Genomic DNA, 18369 nt, shown 5'->3' with positions numbered 1-18369 from the left:
TATCGCTTTTTTCTGTGGTCGTGTCCGTGGTATGACTGGATGGTGGCGTTGTCTTTTGCATTTTCAGTAACTACGTCTTCCTCAGTTATATGTAATCTGCGGAGTTATTTGGATACATTTTCGTGGGGCTATACCGATAACAAACAGAGCAAGTGGACACTTGAAGTACTTGGGGTGTACTATAAGCAGTAACATGAGCTGCTGCCGGGAAGTCAAAAGGAGGACAGTAATGGCCAAGGATGCTTTTAATAGAAAAAGGAGCATCTTTTGCAGACCTGTGGAAAAAATAACAAAGAAAGAGACTAGTGAAGTGCTTTGTATGGAGTGTGGCATTGTATGGGGCAGAGACATGGACATTTCGACGAAGTGAAGAGAAGCGAATGGAAGCATTTGAAATGTGGATATGGAGAAGAATGGAACGTGTGAAATGGACGGACAGAATAAAAAATGAAGCTGTGTTAGAAAGAGTAGGTGAAGAAAGAATGATGCTGAAACTGATCAGAAAGAGGAAAAGGAATTGGTTGGGTCACTGGCTGAGAAGAAACTGAAGGATGATGCACTGGAAGGAATGGTGAACGGGAGAAGAGTTCGGGGTAGAAGAAGATATCAAATGATAGACGACATTAAGATACAGTGAAACCTCTCATTTACGGACATTGAAGGGACGTAACAATCTGTCCGCATCTGAGAGGTGTTCTTTATTGGGAGGGAGGCTCCCCAATCTAACAGTAAATTTATAATATGCATTATGTATCCCTTCACGCTTTAAATGAAATGTATTACTGTAGTTTAATTCTAAATACAGTCTACTACAGTAAATTCTTTGCAACTTTGAACTACAGTAGATAAGACCGAAAAAGAAAAATACTGTACTGTGCCATACAATTTTATTCTAGATCTACAGTTATGCAGTACTGTAATTTACAGTTTTCAACTTAACCTTTACGTTCAGGTGCCATGTCTCTCGAAATAGAACAACTGATTGAAGTGAAGAGAATAATCCTACTAACCCTATCATGTGTCGAATACAGTTTCACGATCGCGGAAACCTTGGACCCATCAGACAGATTAAATTTTATGACTTTGTTTATTCTCCCGCTTCCAGCTAACAAGGGGTAGCCGGCCGGGCTAGTGGTAGCCTACGAGACCCTTATTGTCTTCTTTCATATTAAGGAATTTCTGTACAGTTCTCAAAACTAAATTTTCCATTTTTCTAACACATCAGGTCTTGAAAACCACAAGTTCTGTCCTCAGTCAGGAGGTAAAGCAAGCTTTAGGGTGTGAAACAACTGTCCGTGTCCGTGTCTGAGAGTGTCCGTAAACGAGAGTTAAATTTATCATTACAGTATTTCTATATTATTTCAGGTGGGACATAAAAATCTGTCCGTATTTGAGGAGTGTCCGTATCTTGGGGGTGTCCGTAAGGAGAGGTTTCACTTTATATGGATCATATGAGGAACCAAAGAAGAAGGCAGAAAATAGGGAAGACTGGAGAAAGCTGGGTTTGCAGTGAAAGACCTGCCCTTGGGCAGAACACTAAATGAATGAATGTAATAGTGTCCATTGGGAAGTTATTGGAATTTGTTTTTCGGTAACTAATTTAATGTAGCTCTGAATGTCTGAGTGTTTCAAAACGTTGTCTCACTAGAGCATGGGGTACACAGTAGGCTAATCAGTTCTCCTCTCGCAGTAATGGCTTTTATCCAAATTGAGACATTCTTTCCCTAACGAGTATGCAACCTTGAGCATCTCGTTTCCGCTCCTGGGCCGGAAAGATCCAGAAGCTGTTAACAACAGGTAGACGCGGTCCGGGGGCATAGCAACACTCCTGGTACAGTCGCGCAGCACTGTAATGCAACGCACTGTCTGCCGGCAGCCTTGAGTCTCCCACTGGACGGCCGTCGGGGTCTCCAAGCCATATATAAGCTTGCGCACCGCTATTCGCAACTGTTTTCTCGTGTCAAGCTCTGCCGCATTCTCTCATCATGGGATCTTCTCGAGTATTTGTAAGTGCATGTCATCTACTCCAATGTTAATTAACGTAATCATTGTTTTTGTAGCCTCCTACTCGACATACTAGCAATTAATAACACGCCTTTAATGGAAGGTTACTTCTTCATGTCCTGACTGATCCATTTACAACGCACTGCTAGGCCTCGTTATAAAATTATTTGCTTTGTGTTTCACGTAAAGACGAAAGGAAATACAAGTTGTATTGCTGGTGCTCTCGAAATCGGGGTCAACATTGTTGTTGTTTCGTTGTTCCTCTTTTTTTTTTTTTTTCTTTTTCAAGCCTCAATTCGCTTTCATTTCCTCGAGACAGTTTCAATATCGCTACGCTTGTTATGTAATACGATATAGGTACTTTATTAAATGTGTAGTATGCACCTTGACCTGGAAAGCTATAATCAAATATTTCATGTAGGTACCTACAGTACAAAGGATGTGATAGTAACCTTGCCCTTCTCAAGAAGAGAGACAGACAATGCCTGAGGCTGTTTAATTCTGTAAGAGAGGAAAGATTATGTTAACTTTAACACGGTTCAAATGTTGTTCTGTTTTTATTTATAAAGAAAATTAAATTCAGATGCATATAATTCTATTTTATTTCTTCGCATGAACTTTGTACCTTATTAAATCAATTCTATTTAAAAATAATAGGCCTATGTAGTTTTGTGTTAGAATATAATAATGTTTTTCGACAATAGTAGGCCATATGTTTAAATTATATTAACGTATTAAATTTTTATATATCATGTTTTATTATTGAGGCATTTACACTAGCCCGATGTTAAACCTAATATTATTTTTGCACTTATATTTTGTGTTGAATAGTTTTTGATGTACATTATTAACATATAGCTTCTTCTTCTTCTTCTTCTTCTTCTTCTTCTTCTTCTTCTTCTCCTTCAGACGCTAATACTTTTTGAAACAAAGTTTTGGCCTTCGAATTAAGTTTTCTCCATTCCTTCCTATTCTAGATTGCATTTGTCCAGTTATTTTAACCTTCAGCTCTTTAAGGTATCCATCTAATTTTGGGTCTTCCATGTGCTTTTGTTAAGAATAGTTTACAATTATAAATTTTCGTAACTAATTTGTCTTTTGTAATTCTATTAACATGAACAAACCACCTAATTATTTGGAATTTAACGAGATTAATTTGTTTTCATTATGTACGATTTTCTTAAATTCCATGTTTGTTTTGATTTTCCATGTGTCATCTGGTTCTCTTGTCGGTGAGACTTGCACTTACAATCTCTTGAACTCGTAACAGTATTATTATTATTATTATTATTATTATTATTATTATTATTATTATTATTATGCTGAAAAATCTGCATTTTAAACACAATTAACACTTGATAAACAGTATCATAATAGGATTCTGTTTAGGCCTACAGTAATTATGACATTAATTGAAATTTTTACTCTTGTGATTTTAAATATGAGGAACTCATTTTCAAAACGTCTCTAGTCCACCTGATAACGAAAATGAGTTTCCTGCTTCCATGCATTCTTCAAAGATAACTTTATGTACAACTGTCATGATGTGGCTTCAGAACGCCCTCTAAACCACTGAAACCTTGTGTTAAGAGCGACTATTGGAACTAAACCGACTCTTGTCTAGAGCAAAATTGCAACAAGATATTAATTCAAACTTTGGAATCAGAGACTCTGATGCTCCCATTTGATTCTAAATGCATCCAACTTCTATGGTTTTATAATGTATCTTGAATTGCTGGTAAGAAATGTTAGCTCTAAAAACGTTTTTCGTCAATTTCCACAAAGTTATGCGAACGGACATGTGTCGTTTTGGAAATAAGCTCTTCATACAAATGCTTACTTTTGCCCATGTAGTTACTTATAATCTATCGGTAACTTAGATTTTAATTTGGAAAGAATTAAAATGAATCGCTTCATGTCTAAATACAAAACTAACTTACAATATATTAGTTTCCATAGTATTTGTTCCAATACAATAATTAAGATTAGGGTAAACTGGAGTCTGTTGGACAGTCGGGCATGTTGGACACTCTGTACTTTAACGTGTTACCTCGCCACTTGTGGGCACCACATTCTGCTAGAAATCAATGACGGAAGTAGCCACGTCATTGACTACTAGCAGAATGTGGTGCCCACAAGTGGCGAGGTAACACGTTAAAGTACAGAGTGTCCAACATGCCCGACTGTCCAACAGACCCTAGTTTACCCTATTATAAATTTTCTTACAGCGTTTAGTGACAAAAATTTTAACTGGTATTATTTGTCCTTTGGCCTTAAGTATACTACATGTTCCTCAAATACGAAAGTTTAAAAGGCAATTAAAATTTCATTGCATAACATTATTTCTTATTTATTATTACATTACACTAACGAAACCTTGCAAAATATTTTCCCCAAATATGTTGACTATTAATAAATTACCATTTCTTTATAGGTAGATAAAATGAAAATATTATTATTACATTTATTCTGACACAACATGTATAAAATAATATTAACTACGTACTAAACTAATAATTCCTCATTTCCTTTAATATTTCACTTATTTATACATCCTAAAGCGAAACAAACTACTTAATTACTTTCCATTTTATGCTTAGAGAGTTTTCTTACTCTGGAGTGACTTTTATCTCATCTGTTATTATTCCATGTCTTTGTTTAAAAAACTTCCCTATAGTAATTAAATCCACAGATTGTAAACAAAATACAAAATTCAGATCAAGAAAAGAAAACTTACGTCCTTTACATATTCTTTCCTGTGTGAAAACTAATTGAAGGGTTCAAAAACATAGTGGGCCAAGCGCCATTTACTAAAACCGTAGAAAACATGGGTTAAAATGAAGTTATCACCATAATTCAATGGAAACATATAGCAAGTAATATAAAGTGTACACATTAAAATTAAACTATATGTCAATCTTAATTAAATTATGGTATTCACTTAACTTTAACCCTTGCTTTCTCTGTTTTTAATAAATGGCGCTTGGCCCACTATGGCTCTGAAACCTTCAATTGGTAAGAACGTCAAAGTTTGTTTCGAAAATTCTATTGGGAAAAATTTTTATTTAATCAATATTAATTAAGATTTGCTTTAACTAAGTGATACTAATTCTAATCGTCTTTGAAATTCGTCTTTATTTAAATATTTTTATTCTCAGTGACTTCAACATAGCGTCTTACTTCCTTAACTTAACATTTTATAATATTATTATGCCATGTTCCAGATTGCTTACAAATTACTTATTCAGTTTCATCAAATATTATTATGTTTTATTATTTTTATAGTCTGCTAATAATTATTACAATTATCATAATTTGTAAATTTTTAACAGTCGCAATAACCCAAATTAACTTGTATGGATTTACTTATTTTCAATTTATGTTAAAACGTGGAAGCACGTGTTTTTTAAAATTATATTGCAACTTTACTTCTAGTTTTATTGCAGAGAGAATACTTATGTAGTGTTGTATTTAAACATCCATAAAATGGTAACAACGGACACACTTCCCAAACTGTTACCTTTTAAGGATACTTAAAATGTTACAAAAGTAGGATATTCAGAAGACAGAATTCTAAATATTAATCACATTCAAGAAAATATTACGAGCAACAATAAACTTTGAAAGGTTATATTATTATGAATAGAATTTAATTTGTTTGCTTTTCCTTTTAAAGGAAACTGAAGATTGGAATATGCAATGCTATTATCTCGTCAGTTATCTTGCATAAGTTATGCATAAAAATATAGAATCTAGTTTTAATTCTGAAAGACAATTAGAGGAATTTTATTACACGGTATTCAGAAACAATTTTATTAAGAAAATTTATGAATAAAATATCGATGTTATCTGTAAACATTTTTTTAAGATTTATGGATGAAAGAAAGCTGAAAGGAAGAAAATTTGGTAATAGCAAATTTCTTTTCTCTTACTATAAATTAGTACCCTGGCACTTTTGAATTGAATAGGGGAATGGAAATTTAATTTAATTAAAACATCTTAAGAGCTTGCGAAAATAGAAATAGGGACTGGAGAATATGATTACTTACGCTTAATTTTAAGGAAAACGTTGTGGATTAAATCAGTTTCACTCAGGATAAAACTAGGTGACGAATACTACATTTTTCGTGTTCTACAAGATAAGACAGACTTTCGGAACGAATGGATTGATCTGGAGCTCTTATTATTTAATGTCATTAGAAACAGAACGACGGAAATCTGAAGATAGAGTCTAAAAAAAAGTTGTATTTTATGCAATCGGTGTCCTAAGGATAGGATAGTAATATTATGGCTTTCTAGCTTCTTTGTAGAAATGAGGACTAAAATCTTTAACAAAATAAATGTTTCATAAGTAGCGTGAAAGGAATAAGAATTTTTTTAGTTTATTTAACGACGCTGTATCAACTACTAGGCTATCTAGCGTCGATGGGATGGTGATAGCGAGATTATATTTGGCGAGAAGAGGCCGAGGATTCGCTATATATTACCCAACATTCGCCTTACAGTTGGGGAAAACCTCGAAAAACCCAACCAGTAATCAGTCCAAGCGGGAATCGAACCCACGCCCGACCACAACTCCGGATCGGCCGGCAAGTGCTTCAGACGAGTGACCTACGCCAGTGGCTATAAAAATGTTGAAATCTATTTTTCTTTCCCAGAGAATAAAACAAGTTTCAGATATTTTCTAGTCTGAACAAGCTTCACTGATTTTAAATTTCAGGCCTTCGCGGTAATTTTGATGAAGATATCGGCTTTCTGAACAAAGAGAAATTTAATTTTTCCGGAGTTCAAAACTACATACTTCCATACTTCAGACTCATAATAACAAGAATTGCAGGCGGAGTGTGAGATAAACCGACGCCTAGATGAGCAAATGTTATGGACCAGTTGTTCAATCTTCATATTTTTTTAAGTTGACTAGAAATGACTTGTAAATTTTGACAGAGGCCCTCTAATTCAGAAACAAGAATTTTTACTTGCGGTAAATCTGCAGAGTGAATCAAAAGTCTGGAACCATATAAATATCTTCCATATACTTGATTTTCGATGACTATAGGTGTTACCAGTATTTGTAAGATCAAATGCTCTACCAGTGACACATTCGATTCTAGCCCTGAGCTATCTCAAAAGCCGCCATTTTGGATGCAACTTTGAAATTTAAAATGGAAAATCAAAATCATGTGAAATTTTCTGAAAAAAATCAGTGGTGCAATCCGTTTTGAGATATCTCTGGTCGTTTTCAAGTTATTTAAAGATAACTGTCATAATGAAACAAACATTAATTACTGCATCTACAGATGTTTTGTAACATGGTACAGTATTCAGGAGGCTTTGGAAAAGGTATTTTTATGCAATTCTGGTAATTAACTTTTCCTGCTTTACTGTTTGGTTAACACGCTGATTGCCGCTTGAAGCGTATATACGTCTCACAGCACGTATAGGGACGTATATACGCGTCAAGTGGCAGTCAACGTGTTAACCTGTGACAGTTTCAATGCATTGTCATGATTATTTGAAGCTTTCCTATAACAAATTTCTTGATTTTCGTGATGTCATTATCGAAAGAGGGAAGAATTGATATCATTTTTCATTCCGATGGGTTAAGCCACAGAAATGTTGCAGCAGACTGGACGGACAGTTCCCTGGACATTGGATTGGTCGGCGTGAACTAGTAAAATGGCTGGAAAGGTCTCCAAATTTAACACCCCTTGATTTTTTTATTTTGGGGTTACATAAAGAGCTTGGTAGGATGAAGAGAAAATTGAGAATGTGGAATATTTAAAGAACCAAGTCACCCCGGAAATGCTACAAAATTTTATCTCCACATTTTCAATTTTCTCTTTATATACTAAGCTCTTTATGAGCCCCAAAAGAAAAAATCAAGGCGTGTTAAATCTCTAGACCTGGCCGGCCATTCTACAGAATTTTATTTTAAATCCCAAACATGGTTAAAATTCCAACCATGCTGTTAAACCAGAATTCTCAAATCTTCCCACTTTTCCGCCTTCTTATCAGTCTCCGCATACGATCCACATACCACATTTGCAGTTTTTCTTGGAAAAGATAAATACGGCAGTTTCCCTTGCTTTCCGCACACTACCTCTCTTCCCTATTTTAAAAGATCCCTATGGACCCCAACGTGGTGATGAGGATAATGGATTTGAGTAAATAGTCCCTCCGGACTTCACTGATATTCACCATAGACATTAAGGGAGGCGATGAGTGAAATTTCTGTTTCATATATTTTTAAGTTAGATACTTGATTTTTGTACACAAACTCCTATTGATATCAGTAATGATCTGTTTAAGTTTCGTGTTTGTAGGATCGGTAGTTTAAGATTTGTATTTAAATTTCATTAAAGATAATAATTTGCATATTTTAAAAATTTTTTCATCGCCCACAAATTTTAAGCAACATTTATGAATTTTTTGTACAATATCTTTGATCTCCTTGGATAGTTTCTGTGTTCTCACAAATTTTAATTTTACTTTATCCCTTTGAAGCATAAATTAATTTTTTATGTTTTTCATATCATGGATCATAACAAAGCTTCGATCAATTTTTTCAACATTTTAACTCTGCACAAAATTTCAAAACACATATGGCACCTCTATGTATACTCAAGAGATGGTTCCTTGGTGGAATATCTGTGCCATAAAATTTAGAAAGAAAGAAACCGGTGGTTCTTCTGAATAACCACTATGCCGCAAAGGGTTAAACAAATGGGAGAAAAATGAAACCTACTCATATTCAAATTTATAAAATTTGAAAAAAAGAGAACAAAATAACTGTGTTAAGTATACTTTAAAGAACATGCAGGACAAATTTCAGCTCCCTAGCATAAATTTGTGGAATGCTTAACAATGTGAATGCAGAGAAGTGAGCGAGTACGAGAAAATGAGCATTTCAAACCTAATGAACACAGCCTTTTTAAAGATGGCGCGAAATTAGTAATACAACCGCCGAAGGGTTCTGAAACTTCGTGAAATTGTAAAGCAGGCATCATGGCTTCATTTTCTAAAATAAAATGTGATTTTTGACCAAATATTGCCAAATTTCCACTCATCTCCTCCCTTAAATATCATTTCTTCTTTTTTAGTTGGTTATTTAACGACACTGTATCAACTACTATGTTATTTAGCGTCGATGAGATTGGTGATAGTGAAATTATATTTGACGAGTTGAGGTCGAGGATTCGCCATAGATAACCTAGCATTCACCTTACGGTTGGGGAAAATCTCGGAAAAAACCCAACCAGGTAATCAGCCCAAGCGGGGATCGAACCCGCTCCCGAGCGCAACTTCAATCCGCCAGGAAAGCGCCTTAACCGACTGAGCCACGCCTGTGGCTAATATCAGTTCTATCAAGGGTTTTGACCCGATCACAGACCGGTAAATCCCAATTATGCAGTTGTGAAACCTAAATTACAGAAGTGATTTCCAAATGCGTAGGTGCTGTCTCTACTTGCGATCGTCGTGGCTGTTAGCGGTCAGTACTACGAGCAGACGACACCCGTGCCCATCCTGAAGCAGATCAACAGGCACAACGAGGACGGTTCGTACAGCTACGGCTACGAGGCGGCAGACGGCAGCTACAAGATCGAGACCAAGCATCCCACAGGAGAAGTGCTCGGCAAGTACGGATACGTGGACGACGCCGGATCCCTCCGCGAGGTGGAGTACGGCGCGAGCAGACGAGGCTTCGAGCCAGCCGGCACGGGCATCAACGTGGCACCGCCGACTCTAACCAACAACAACAATAACAACTACTACCGCAGCAACGCGGTGGGTGAGGACTACGATGACGGACAGTACCACGAAGACCCCAGCGTCTACTATAAGAACGCAGGCTTCAACAGTCAACGTCCTGCGTACCAACCCCAGATCTCTCACCAGCAACACAGCGCTCCTTCTTATCAACAACCTTCCTACAACCAACAACCTTCTTACAATCAACAACCCTCTCACAACTACAATTACAATGACAACTACAATAATAACTACAATCCTCAACCCTCTTACCAGCAGCACTACAATGCTCCTCAGCAGCAACCTTATTACCCAAAACTTGATCCTCAACAATTCCGTGGTCACCCAGCGACCAATTTTGACGTATACTCTGGCTCCTACAGCGTCAACTATTCTGGCTGAGGAACGACGTAACGAAATCTAGGATATGAGCATTGTGTCGCTTGCAATCTTCTTGAAGATATCTGGCACCAGGTGGATTTGCAGTGGCTCACTAATGATGGGATGTCTTCCTTTGACTGGACACAGCATCAGCTGCGTATCAAGTCATTCTAATTACACGTTTGATGCAGTTTTTTAATAAAATGTTTTAAAAACCAACTTGTATAAAATATTACTTCCTCAGATTCTTCAAAGTCATTACTTACTTACGAAATTAGATTATATATGAGTCATTTGAGACACCCTATAAAACATTATGGCAGCTAAGTATTGCTGTAGCTCTTTCTCTCTATACCTGTATCGCAATTGTGAATTGCACAAGCAGTACAATATTCAAATACAGCATAATCCATGCTGAAGATGTCAGAATAGTACGAGATATGTCGAAAAGTTCAACATAATCCGTAACTAGAAGATAGAATAACTGAAAGTTCCACTTTCCGATTAAACCTTTATTCATAGGAGATAGGGTCACTGTTGATGTAAAATTTTAAATCCTGTGTCCAAATTATACCTTCACATTAAGCGTTCATTTGCAGGTGGAACTTTTTTGTGAGGAACAATGTTCGTGTAAAATTAAACCTCTGTCCAAAATGTATTTGCTTCTGAAGCAAAACACAAAGATGATACCTAACATCACCTTTTACGTCTTGGTAGAATGAATAAGAGATTTAAAAAGATGGTATTTTGTATCTATTTTGTTTTCTTAGCGACATATCTTGTATGATCCTAGTCACTATCTCCATACTTGCCATATTTCAAATTTTCTTGGTAACAATATGGTGAGGTGCGTGCTCAAGATGTTCATTGTTTGTGAGTATATTTGACATTCATGAATCGTCTTACGTCATTTTTACATCTAATGAAATTAGGTGACGTTGGACGACTTCATATTTCTCGAATCGACTTTTCAAACTAGACTACAAGAATATTCACAAGTAACTAACTCCAAGGTGTATAATATCTCATACTATAATATGCCAAAGTGCTAACAAAATATCTTCATCGTTGATTCATAATAAATTATTACTTAGTGTTGTGTAGTTGACGACCACTTCCATTAACAGTCATCTAGCTCTGTAGAAGCACAGGCTAGACATCTACTGTATATTACTTAGTATATTAATGGACAACGCTAAATTAGATTAAATTTTGTGCTAAATGTGCACAAAACATTGGCATCTAAAGGTTTTCTGATCACAGATATCGTATCATTATGTATATATACCTCGATGTGGTTGTGTTACTTCAGTTAAAATATGAATAAACGTTGAAGGTTCACATAATCAGTTAATTAAATCATGAAAAGTGGTTTCCTCTCATCTTCCCATTGCATCCTCATCCTTCTTTCAGCGAACATGGAGGTTTACACGTCAAGACTTCCAGTTCTGCTTTTCCATATGGTCAATACAAGTGCCATATATAGCACGAAGTGTCTCAATGCCAAAGAAAGAGTATGTGCAGCGATTATTAAGGAATGTGACTGTTTTTGCACTTAGATCCTCGTAGAGGTCACACCTTTTTCTCTCGCTCCTAACTCAACAAGGACCACAATCTCCACCCTATAAGGTGTGTTCTTGGCAGACTTTCAAACAAATTCTCCACTTCTCTACTCCCTCTTGTCTTAGGTATAAAGAGAAAGAAGCAAGTAGCATGATGAAAAATTAAATCAACGCCATCTCACACCAGTGCTTTAATACCACAATATAAATTAGGTGCTGAGACAATGAAAGATTGTGCTATCGCTTACCCAGGTAAATAAGCTACAAATGAATAATTTACCGCATGGCGACTGTAGATTAATCACTGCATGAGAACAATGGTGAGAAGATGATGAGTTAACGCACTTCTGACATGAGGGGCTTCGTCACATTTTATTTTCCATTTTTCGAAAGCATCGTAGGCACAAGATTTATTGCAGGTAGAACTTCTGATACAAGATGGTTTTTGGTTAGATAAGTCCGAGAATTCATCATGGGATTATGTGACATTCGTCATACAGTTTGGTTAAAACTCGGAAAAACTCAGCAAACTAATATTCCCAAGCAAGATTTGAGTCCAAGTCTTTGCGCAGCCACAGATCTCGAGTCCAAAATTGCTGCTGCCCAAGCTACATCGATGGCCTTCGTCGCATTTAACTTAACCTTCAACCTGTGGCGACAATGTCATATCTGGTGACATAGTTGTTGAGACAGATTGCAGTACTTTCAAGTGAGTATATGTCAGATGGGATATTTTATCGTGTTGTTCTGGTTTAATTGCATTTATATGAAATAGTAACAATTTATTACATTTTTAATTTTTATAGACCTACATTTCTTCATATAACATATAAATCGCAAGATAAATTTCATGTCACTTGTTAATCTTGAATATGTTCAAGGACGTGAACAGGTAATACATTTTCCTACACAATAATATTAAAAAACGTAGGGAAATTCTGATATTAATAGTAGCTGGATGCAGTGTGTATAAATTAGTATTGCCTAATATTTTACTGGAAATATATGGCCACAAAGATTTTTAATTTAGAAAATACATGAAATTATATGTGAAATTGGACAGCAATGTTGACTGTTACCTGTAAAATTGAACTGTATTACAATACGTAATAATTTATTATTACTATTATTATTATTATTATTATTATTATTATTATTATTATTGTTATTCTTCACCAATCATAGCTCATATATCTAGAAACTTATGGGCATTATCTTAGCTCTAAATTGAAGATTGTGGGTCCTCGGTAGCAGATAATGAATACCATCATAATCCTATATCACACAAACAACTAGGAGCTTGAGTTTTCGTTCGTAAAACTTCCATTTTGAGTTTTTTGACGATGTTATGTAGACTACCCGTTCCTATGACTCAGACACATTCAGAAGATAGAAGATAATAATAAATTGTTTGGCACGATTGCGTAAACCTTATTGAATCACTAATTCTTGCATGAGAGCAATCACCCAAAAGCGTCCAGCAATTTATGCTGTTCAAATTCTGTACATCGGAGTTAGAGGGCACTGTGTCACAAATATTGAATTTTACTGGAGAACTAAATGGAAGTTTTCTTTTATGATTGTTTCACTTGCACATAGTGCCCTTTCCAACTGGCTAAATCTGTTATTATTACGCGTAAGGGATAGTGTTTTGACATGAGCACGAAAATAAAAAGAATGTGCAAACACCTCAATTTCGTAAAAAAAAAAAATGGACATAATTCCCTTTATCTTCCTTATCTTAGCTTCAATAGCTACAGTATATTTAAATAATTCAGATTTATATTATTTATATTGTTGTTGTTTAATCACTGTCCGAAGACAGGTCTGAACCTCACAAGTGATACCAAGAAGGTACCACTTATGAGGCAACTAGGTCAGGAGATAATGGGGTAGTGCGGGCAGTTACTTTCCCTCTCCATTGCATACATGCCGATTAGCTACATATTACACTACTCAGACTTCAGATGCATACAAAGAATTATTGTTCTTCCTCTGACATATATCGTCAAGTGAGATGTACTGCCTGATAATAGATGTACATATCAGCCAGAACCTCAATCAGAGGTTGTTATTTATATTATGTGTATCTAAATTCAATACTCAAACTTCTATGGATGACAAAAGAGACCAAAAAAAAAACGTTTTTTGTTAAATGACAACGGGCCAGAAATTAATTATTATTGAATGTCAAAACCAGAAATTGTACTGTACGGAATAAAGAATACACTTGCAATGTTACTTATGACCAGGCTTTGGTCTTGGGCACAGAAACGCATGAAGTTCAGAACCCACGGACTATAGTGTTGTGTTGGTCGAGTGGACTGGAAGCGCCGTTACTTCGTGTCTCAATATGTAAACAGTCCGTCATAGTACGGCACAAAATATATTTCATCCTGTACAGATGCAGTATATACAGTACATTCCTATGCAGACAATAACTGTCTACCATTAAAGTATTAACGTGAGTTGTACCTTCAATCAGGTGTCCCAACGCCGAAGCCTGTTACACGTACCGCAGCCAAGCAGCAATACACACAACGGTAATGCACATTAAGGACCCATCTATGCTGTTGCAGTCACCCCACACGGGTCATGACGTCATTTATACTCCGTGTATTCTAAACCTCATACTGGTTACTCTCAGCGTATTCCGATCTCAGCGCTGAGCAATCTGATGGCATCACGGTGTTCCGAATTTCACCGATGGCTTCACTGATGCTCCACCGGTGTCGCACTGGTGCCATCAGCTTGCAGAGGTGGTGGCAGTCTCCATCAGTGAATCTGATTGGTTCTTGTATAGGGCGGGAATTAGCAGACGAATGACATCGTGCACTGTTGTGTCATGGCGGTGTGTTCTGCTTTAGTTCTGTTGTATTGTTTGTAATGAGCACAACGTAAAAACAATATGTTAATGGCTTATGAGCGAACATGTGAACGGACCAGTTATTACTACCGGTTCAAGAAATAAATTGTTTATGCTCTCTTTTCTTTGAACGAGATGGCAGTACGGAAATTTCGCAAAATTTTGCTAGCGTAGCACAGACAACAACTTATACCTACAGTCGCCATGACAGCCATCAATCCTTACAGCAGTTTTGTTCCTAATTCGTTGCAGCGTGACGTCATTGTTGTCCACCGGTTCGGTGAGATTCGGAATACGCTGTCTGTGTCCCTAGGCCGAAGCCTGCTTATGACACTCATTCATCAAAAACATTTCTATTTGTAATAACTTACAAAAACTGTTCAAAAGTGCCGCTTCCTGCGTCAATGCAAACGTCTAAATAAACCCAATCATGTGATCAGCCTAGGAGGAAATCGAAACAACGCCTGAGCGCAGACTCGAATAAGTAGGCAAGCTTACTACAGTCCGAGCTAAGCCGGTGGTTGTATTGTTGTTTTTTTCTACTCTTCGCACTTACATTTCCTTCCTCTCTGTGTCTTGAAGCTTGTAATCCACATTTAGGCCCATTGTAACCCCAGACAAACAAAATCTTGGAGATTTTTCATGCTTCGTAAGATCCTGGGCTCGGACTCCGGAGTACATTTTAGTAATTCCGCTTGACTGCTTTGTAGCTTCGACCTTAATTATGTGAGAACGTTTCCTTGTTTGCGTCCTACCATCCATTCTCGATCTAGATTACCGTTTCGTTCAGACGCACTTCGTCTTTGTTCAGGATGACCTAGAGACTTACACAAACAGGAAGAGGACGAGATATTTGCGACGGTTAAGGAATTTCAGTGGTAACAACTTCATCTTGATGCAGAAAGGTATCACGTTTGCGCAAACAGTTTTGTGGTTTGAAACAAATCACCGATGCTTCAAGTCGGAACCTCTTCTGTTCGTATCCAAACAATCTTAATCTCCAAATTTTAATTTCAATTTTTATTTCATGTTCATGTGAACAAAATATTAAAATTTTCTTACTTACTTGCTTACTGGCTTTTAAGAAACCCGGAGGTTCATTGCCGCCCTCACATAAGCCCGCAATCTGTCCCTATCCTGAGCAAGATTAATCCAGTCTCTACCATCATATCCCACCTCCCTCAGATCCATTTTAATATTATCTTCCCACCTACGTCTCGGCCTCCCCAAAGGTCTTTTTCCCTCCGGCCTCTCAATTAACACTCTATATGGATTTCTGGATTCGCCCATAAGTGCTACATGTCCTGCCCATCTCAAACGTCTGGATTTTATGTTCCTAATTATGTCAGGTGAAGAATACAACGCGTGCAGCTCCGCGTTGTGTAACTTTCTCCATTCTCCTGCAACTTCATCCCTCTTAGCCCCAAATATTTTGCTAAGAACCTTATTCTCAAATACCCTTAATCTCTGTTCCTCTCTCAAAGTGAGAGTCCAAGTTTCACAAAAAATACAGAGCAACCGGTAATATAACCATTTTATAAATTCTAACTTTCAGATTTTTTGACAGAAGACTAGATGACAAAAGCTTCTCAACCGAATAATAACACGCATTTCCCATATTTATTCTGCGTTTAATTTCCTCCCGAGTGTCATTTATGTTTGTTACTGTTGCTCCAAGATATTTGAATTTTTCCACCTCTTCGAAAGATAAATCTCCAATTTTTATAGTTCCATTTCGTACAATATTCTGGTCACGAGACATAATCATATACTTAGTCTTTTCGGGATTTACTTCCAACCCTATCGCTTTACTTGCTTCAACTAGAATTTCCTCGTTTTCCCTAATCGTTTGTGGATTTTCTCCTAACATATTCACGTCATCCGCATAGACAAGAAGCTGATGTAACCCATTCAACTCCAAACCCTCTCTGTTATTCTGAACTTTGCTAATGGTATATTCTAGAGCGAAGTTAAAAAGTAAAGGTGATAGTGCATCTCCCTGATTTAGCCCGCAGTGAAATGGAAAAGCATCAAATAGAAACTGGCCTATACGGACTCTGCTGTAAGTTTCACTAAGACACATTTTAATTAATCGAACTAGTTTCTTGGGAATACCAAATTCAATAAGAATATGACCTAATAATCAAAATTTGGGAATTGTGAAGTAAAAAGTTACAATATAGTATAAAGTATAAAGTCTATGCATTAAAATCGTAATTTCCCTTTCTAATGATAATTGTGTTTGCAAATACAGAGTAAAGAAAAACAACTGTAGGTAATGTTGCAAAAGGCATATATTTTCATATTTTTGCAAAATTCCACGTTTTTAGCAACTTTGATATGGAAAAAGTGGTTTCTAGCATGCCGTCTGTATGTAGAAATATCTACTGAACTACGAGTATTGACCAAATTTTATTCATTTTCAGTATTTACAGAGTCCTCTGTACATAACGCCATGGGACATCAGAAATTTTCTCTCGGGCGTTGTATGAGTACAGTTCACCTGTCTTGTGAGCTACTGAAGGGATTACGCAGTCGTCCATAGTGTAACGCAAGCTATTGTGTTTCTTATAATTGAGAATACTGAATTGATTACTCCTTTGTGCGTATCGTAGTGCAAGCTACGGTCTTTTTCTTATTATTTGAGTACACTGGAGGAATTACTCATCGTGCGCAGTACAGTGTAAACTACTGTGTTTTTTATAATTGCTTCAGAACACTGAAAGGACTACTCATTCGTGCGTAGATAGTGCCAGCTGTTGTGTTTCTTCTAATATTGTTTGAGAACATTTAAGCGATTAGTCATTCGTGCAAGCTACTGCGGTTTCTAATTGTTGGATAACACTGAAGGGATTACTCAATCGTGCAAAATGGAGTGAAAACTGCTGTGTTTTTTTTTCCTAATTGTTTTAGAATGATACATAGCATATTGCAGCGAGTTAGTTTTAAGTTATGCAAAACGTGGAAGGAAATATCCGATAAGTCATTTCGAACACTTTGCAAGAAGAGACCAAACGAGTTTTTCACAACAATCTTCACTTTGGCTCAATCACGCGTAATTGATGAGTTCAAGAAAATGGTCCTAATCCAAGTACAGTACAATGAAGTGCTCACCACAGGGGAGTAACTTGCTTAGTGTGGTGGATACCTGGACTTTGAATATTGGAAACCAAAAGTAGACATTATTCTATATTATTTTTTTTCTATTATATGGTAAATATTTCTGTGGTGTTTGGGTAAAGGGAGATAAGTCACAAAAATGAGTTTGAAGATAAATGCAAATTAAACTTCAAACCATTATTGCAAATAATTTTATACACAAATAAAGCACATCAACTGCTAGTATTCTTTGATTTTTGCACACTCATTTATATAATTTAACTTGTGTGTTCATCCGGGCAACAAAATTCCATCTGCACAAAAAAATGACATCCCCCTTTACCCGAACACCACGATAGAACGTAAACTAATAAAATTAATTACAAAAACGCCTTATCTTTCATCATCACATCGCCGACGGCAACAATTAAAACATCTCTTTAAATTACTAACAGTTCACATGACGCGTAAATTTACTTCTCACCTCATCCGTAATTGTGTGTTTGCATTTATCGTTAACGTAATCAAAAACAGTTCTTTCCGCACGTAACACGTTTTCATCATTAACCTTGAATTAAATGCAGAATAGAAAACAGTTGTACGGTGCATAAATTAATTAAACTCCGTTTGAATTCGAAGAATAAAATGACCTTCTAAAAGCCCTTATTCATCGAGAAGTAGACATCGTTTTCTTTTTGCGGTACGACA

At 36.4% G+C, this 18369-nt stretch overlaps 1 protein-coding gene across 1 annotated transcript; it reads left to right on the top strand.

Annotated features, from left to right (window-relative positions):
- Positions 1–1798: 1798 nt before the first annotated feature.
- Positions 1799–10353, top strand: LOC138716303 (uncharacterized). Its single transcript, XM_069849240.1, has 2 exons — positions 1799–2006; positions 9457–10353. Exons 1-2 carry the CDS (start codon positions 1986–1988, stop codon positions 10153–10155), a joined length of 720 nt encoding a protein of 239 aa, XP_069705341.1. The 5' UTR covers positions 1799–1985; the 3' UTR covers positions 10156–10353.
- The last annotated feature ends 8016 nt before the right edge of the window (positions 10354–18369 follow it).

Source organism: Periplaneta americana, chromosome 16 (genome assembly GCF_040183065.1).
Source record: "Periplaneta americana isolate PAMFEO1 chromosome 16, P.americana_PAMFEO1_priV1, whole genome shotgun sequence".
NCBI classification, from domain to species: domain Eukaryota; kingdom Metazoa; phylum Arthropoda; class Insecta; order Blattodea; family Blattidae; genus Periplaneta; species Periplaneta americana.
Note: the sequence above shows the minus strand (reverse complement) of the source record. Positions and strands in the feature narration are given on the sequence as shown.

Coding starts and splice junctions, on each gene's coding strand:
- LOC138716303 (XM_069849240.1), top strand. CDS start 1,986: ATGGGATCTTCTCGAGTATTT. Junction 2,007..9,456: donor TGGGATCTTCTCGAGTATTT/GTAAGTGCATGT, acceptor CCAAATGCGTAG/GTGCTGTCTCTACTTGCGAT.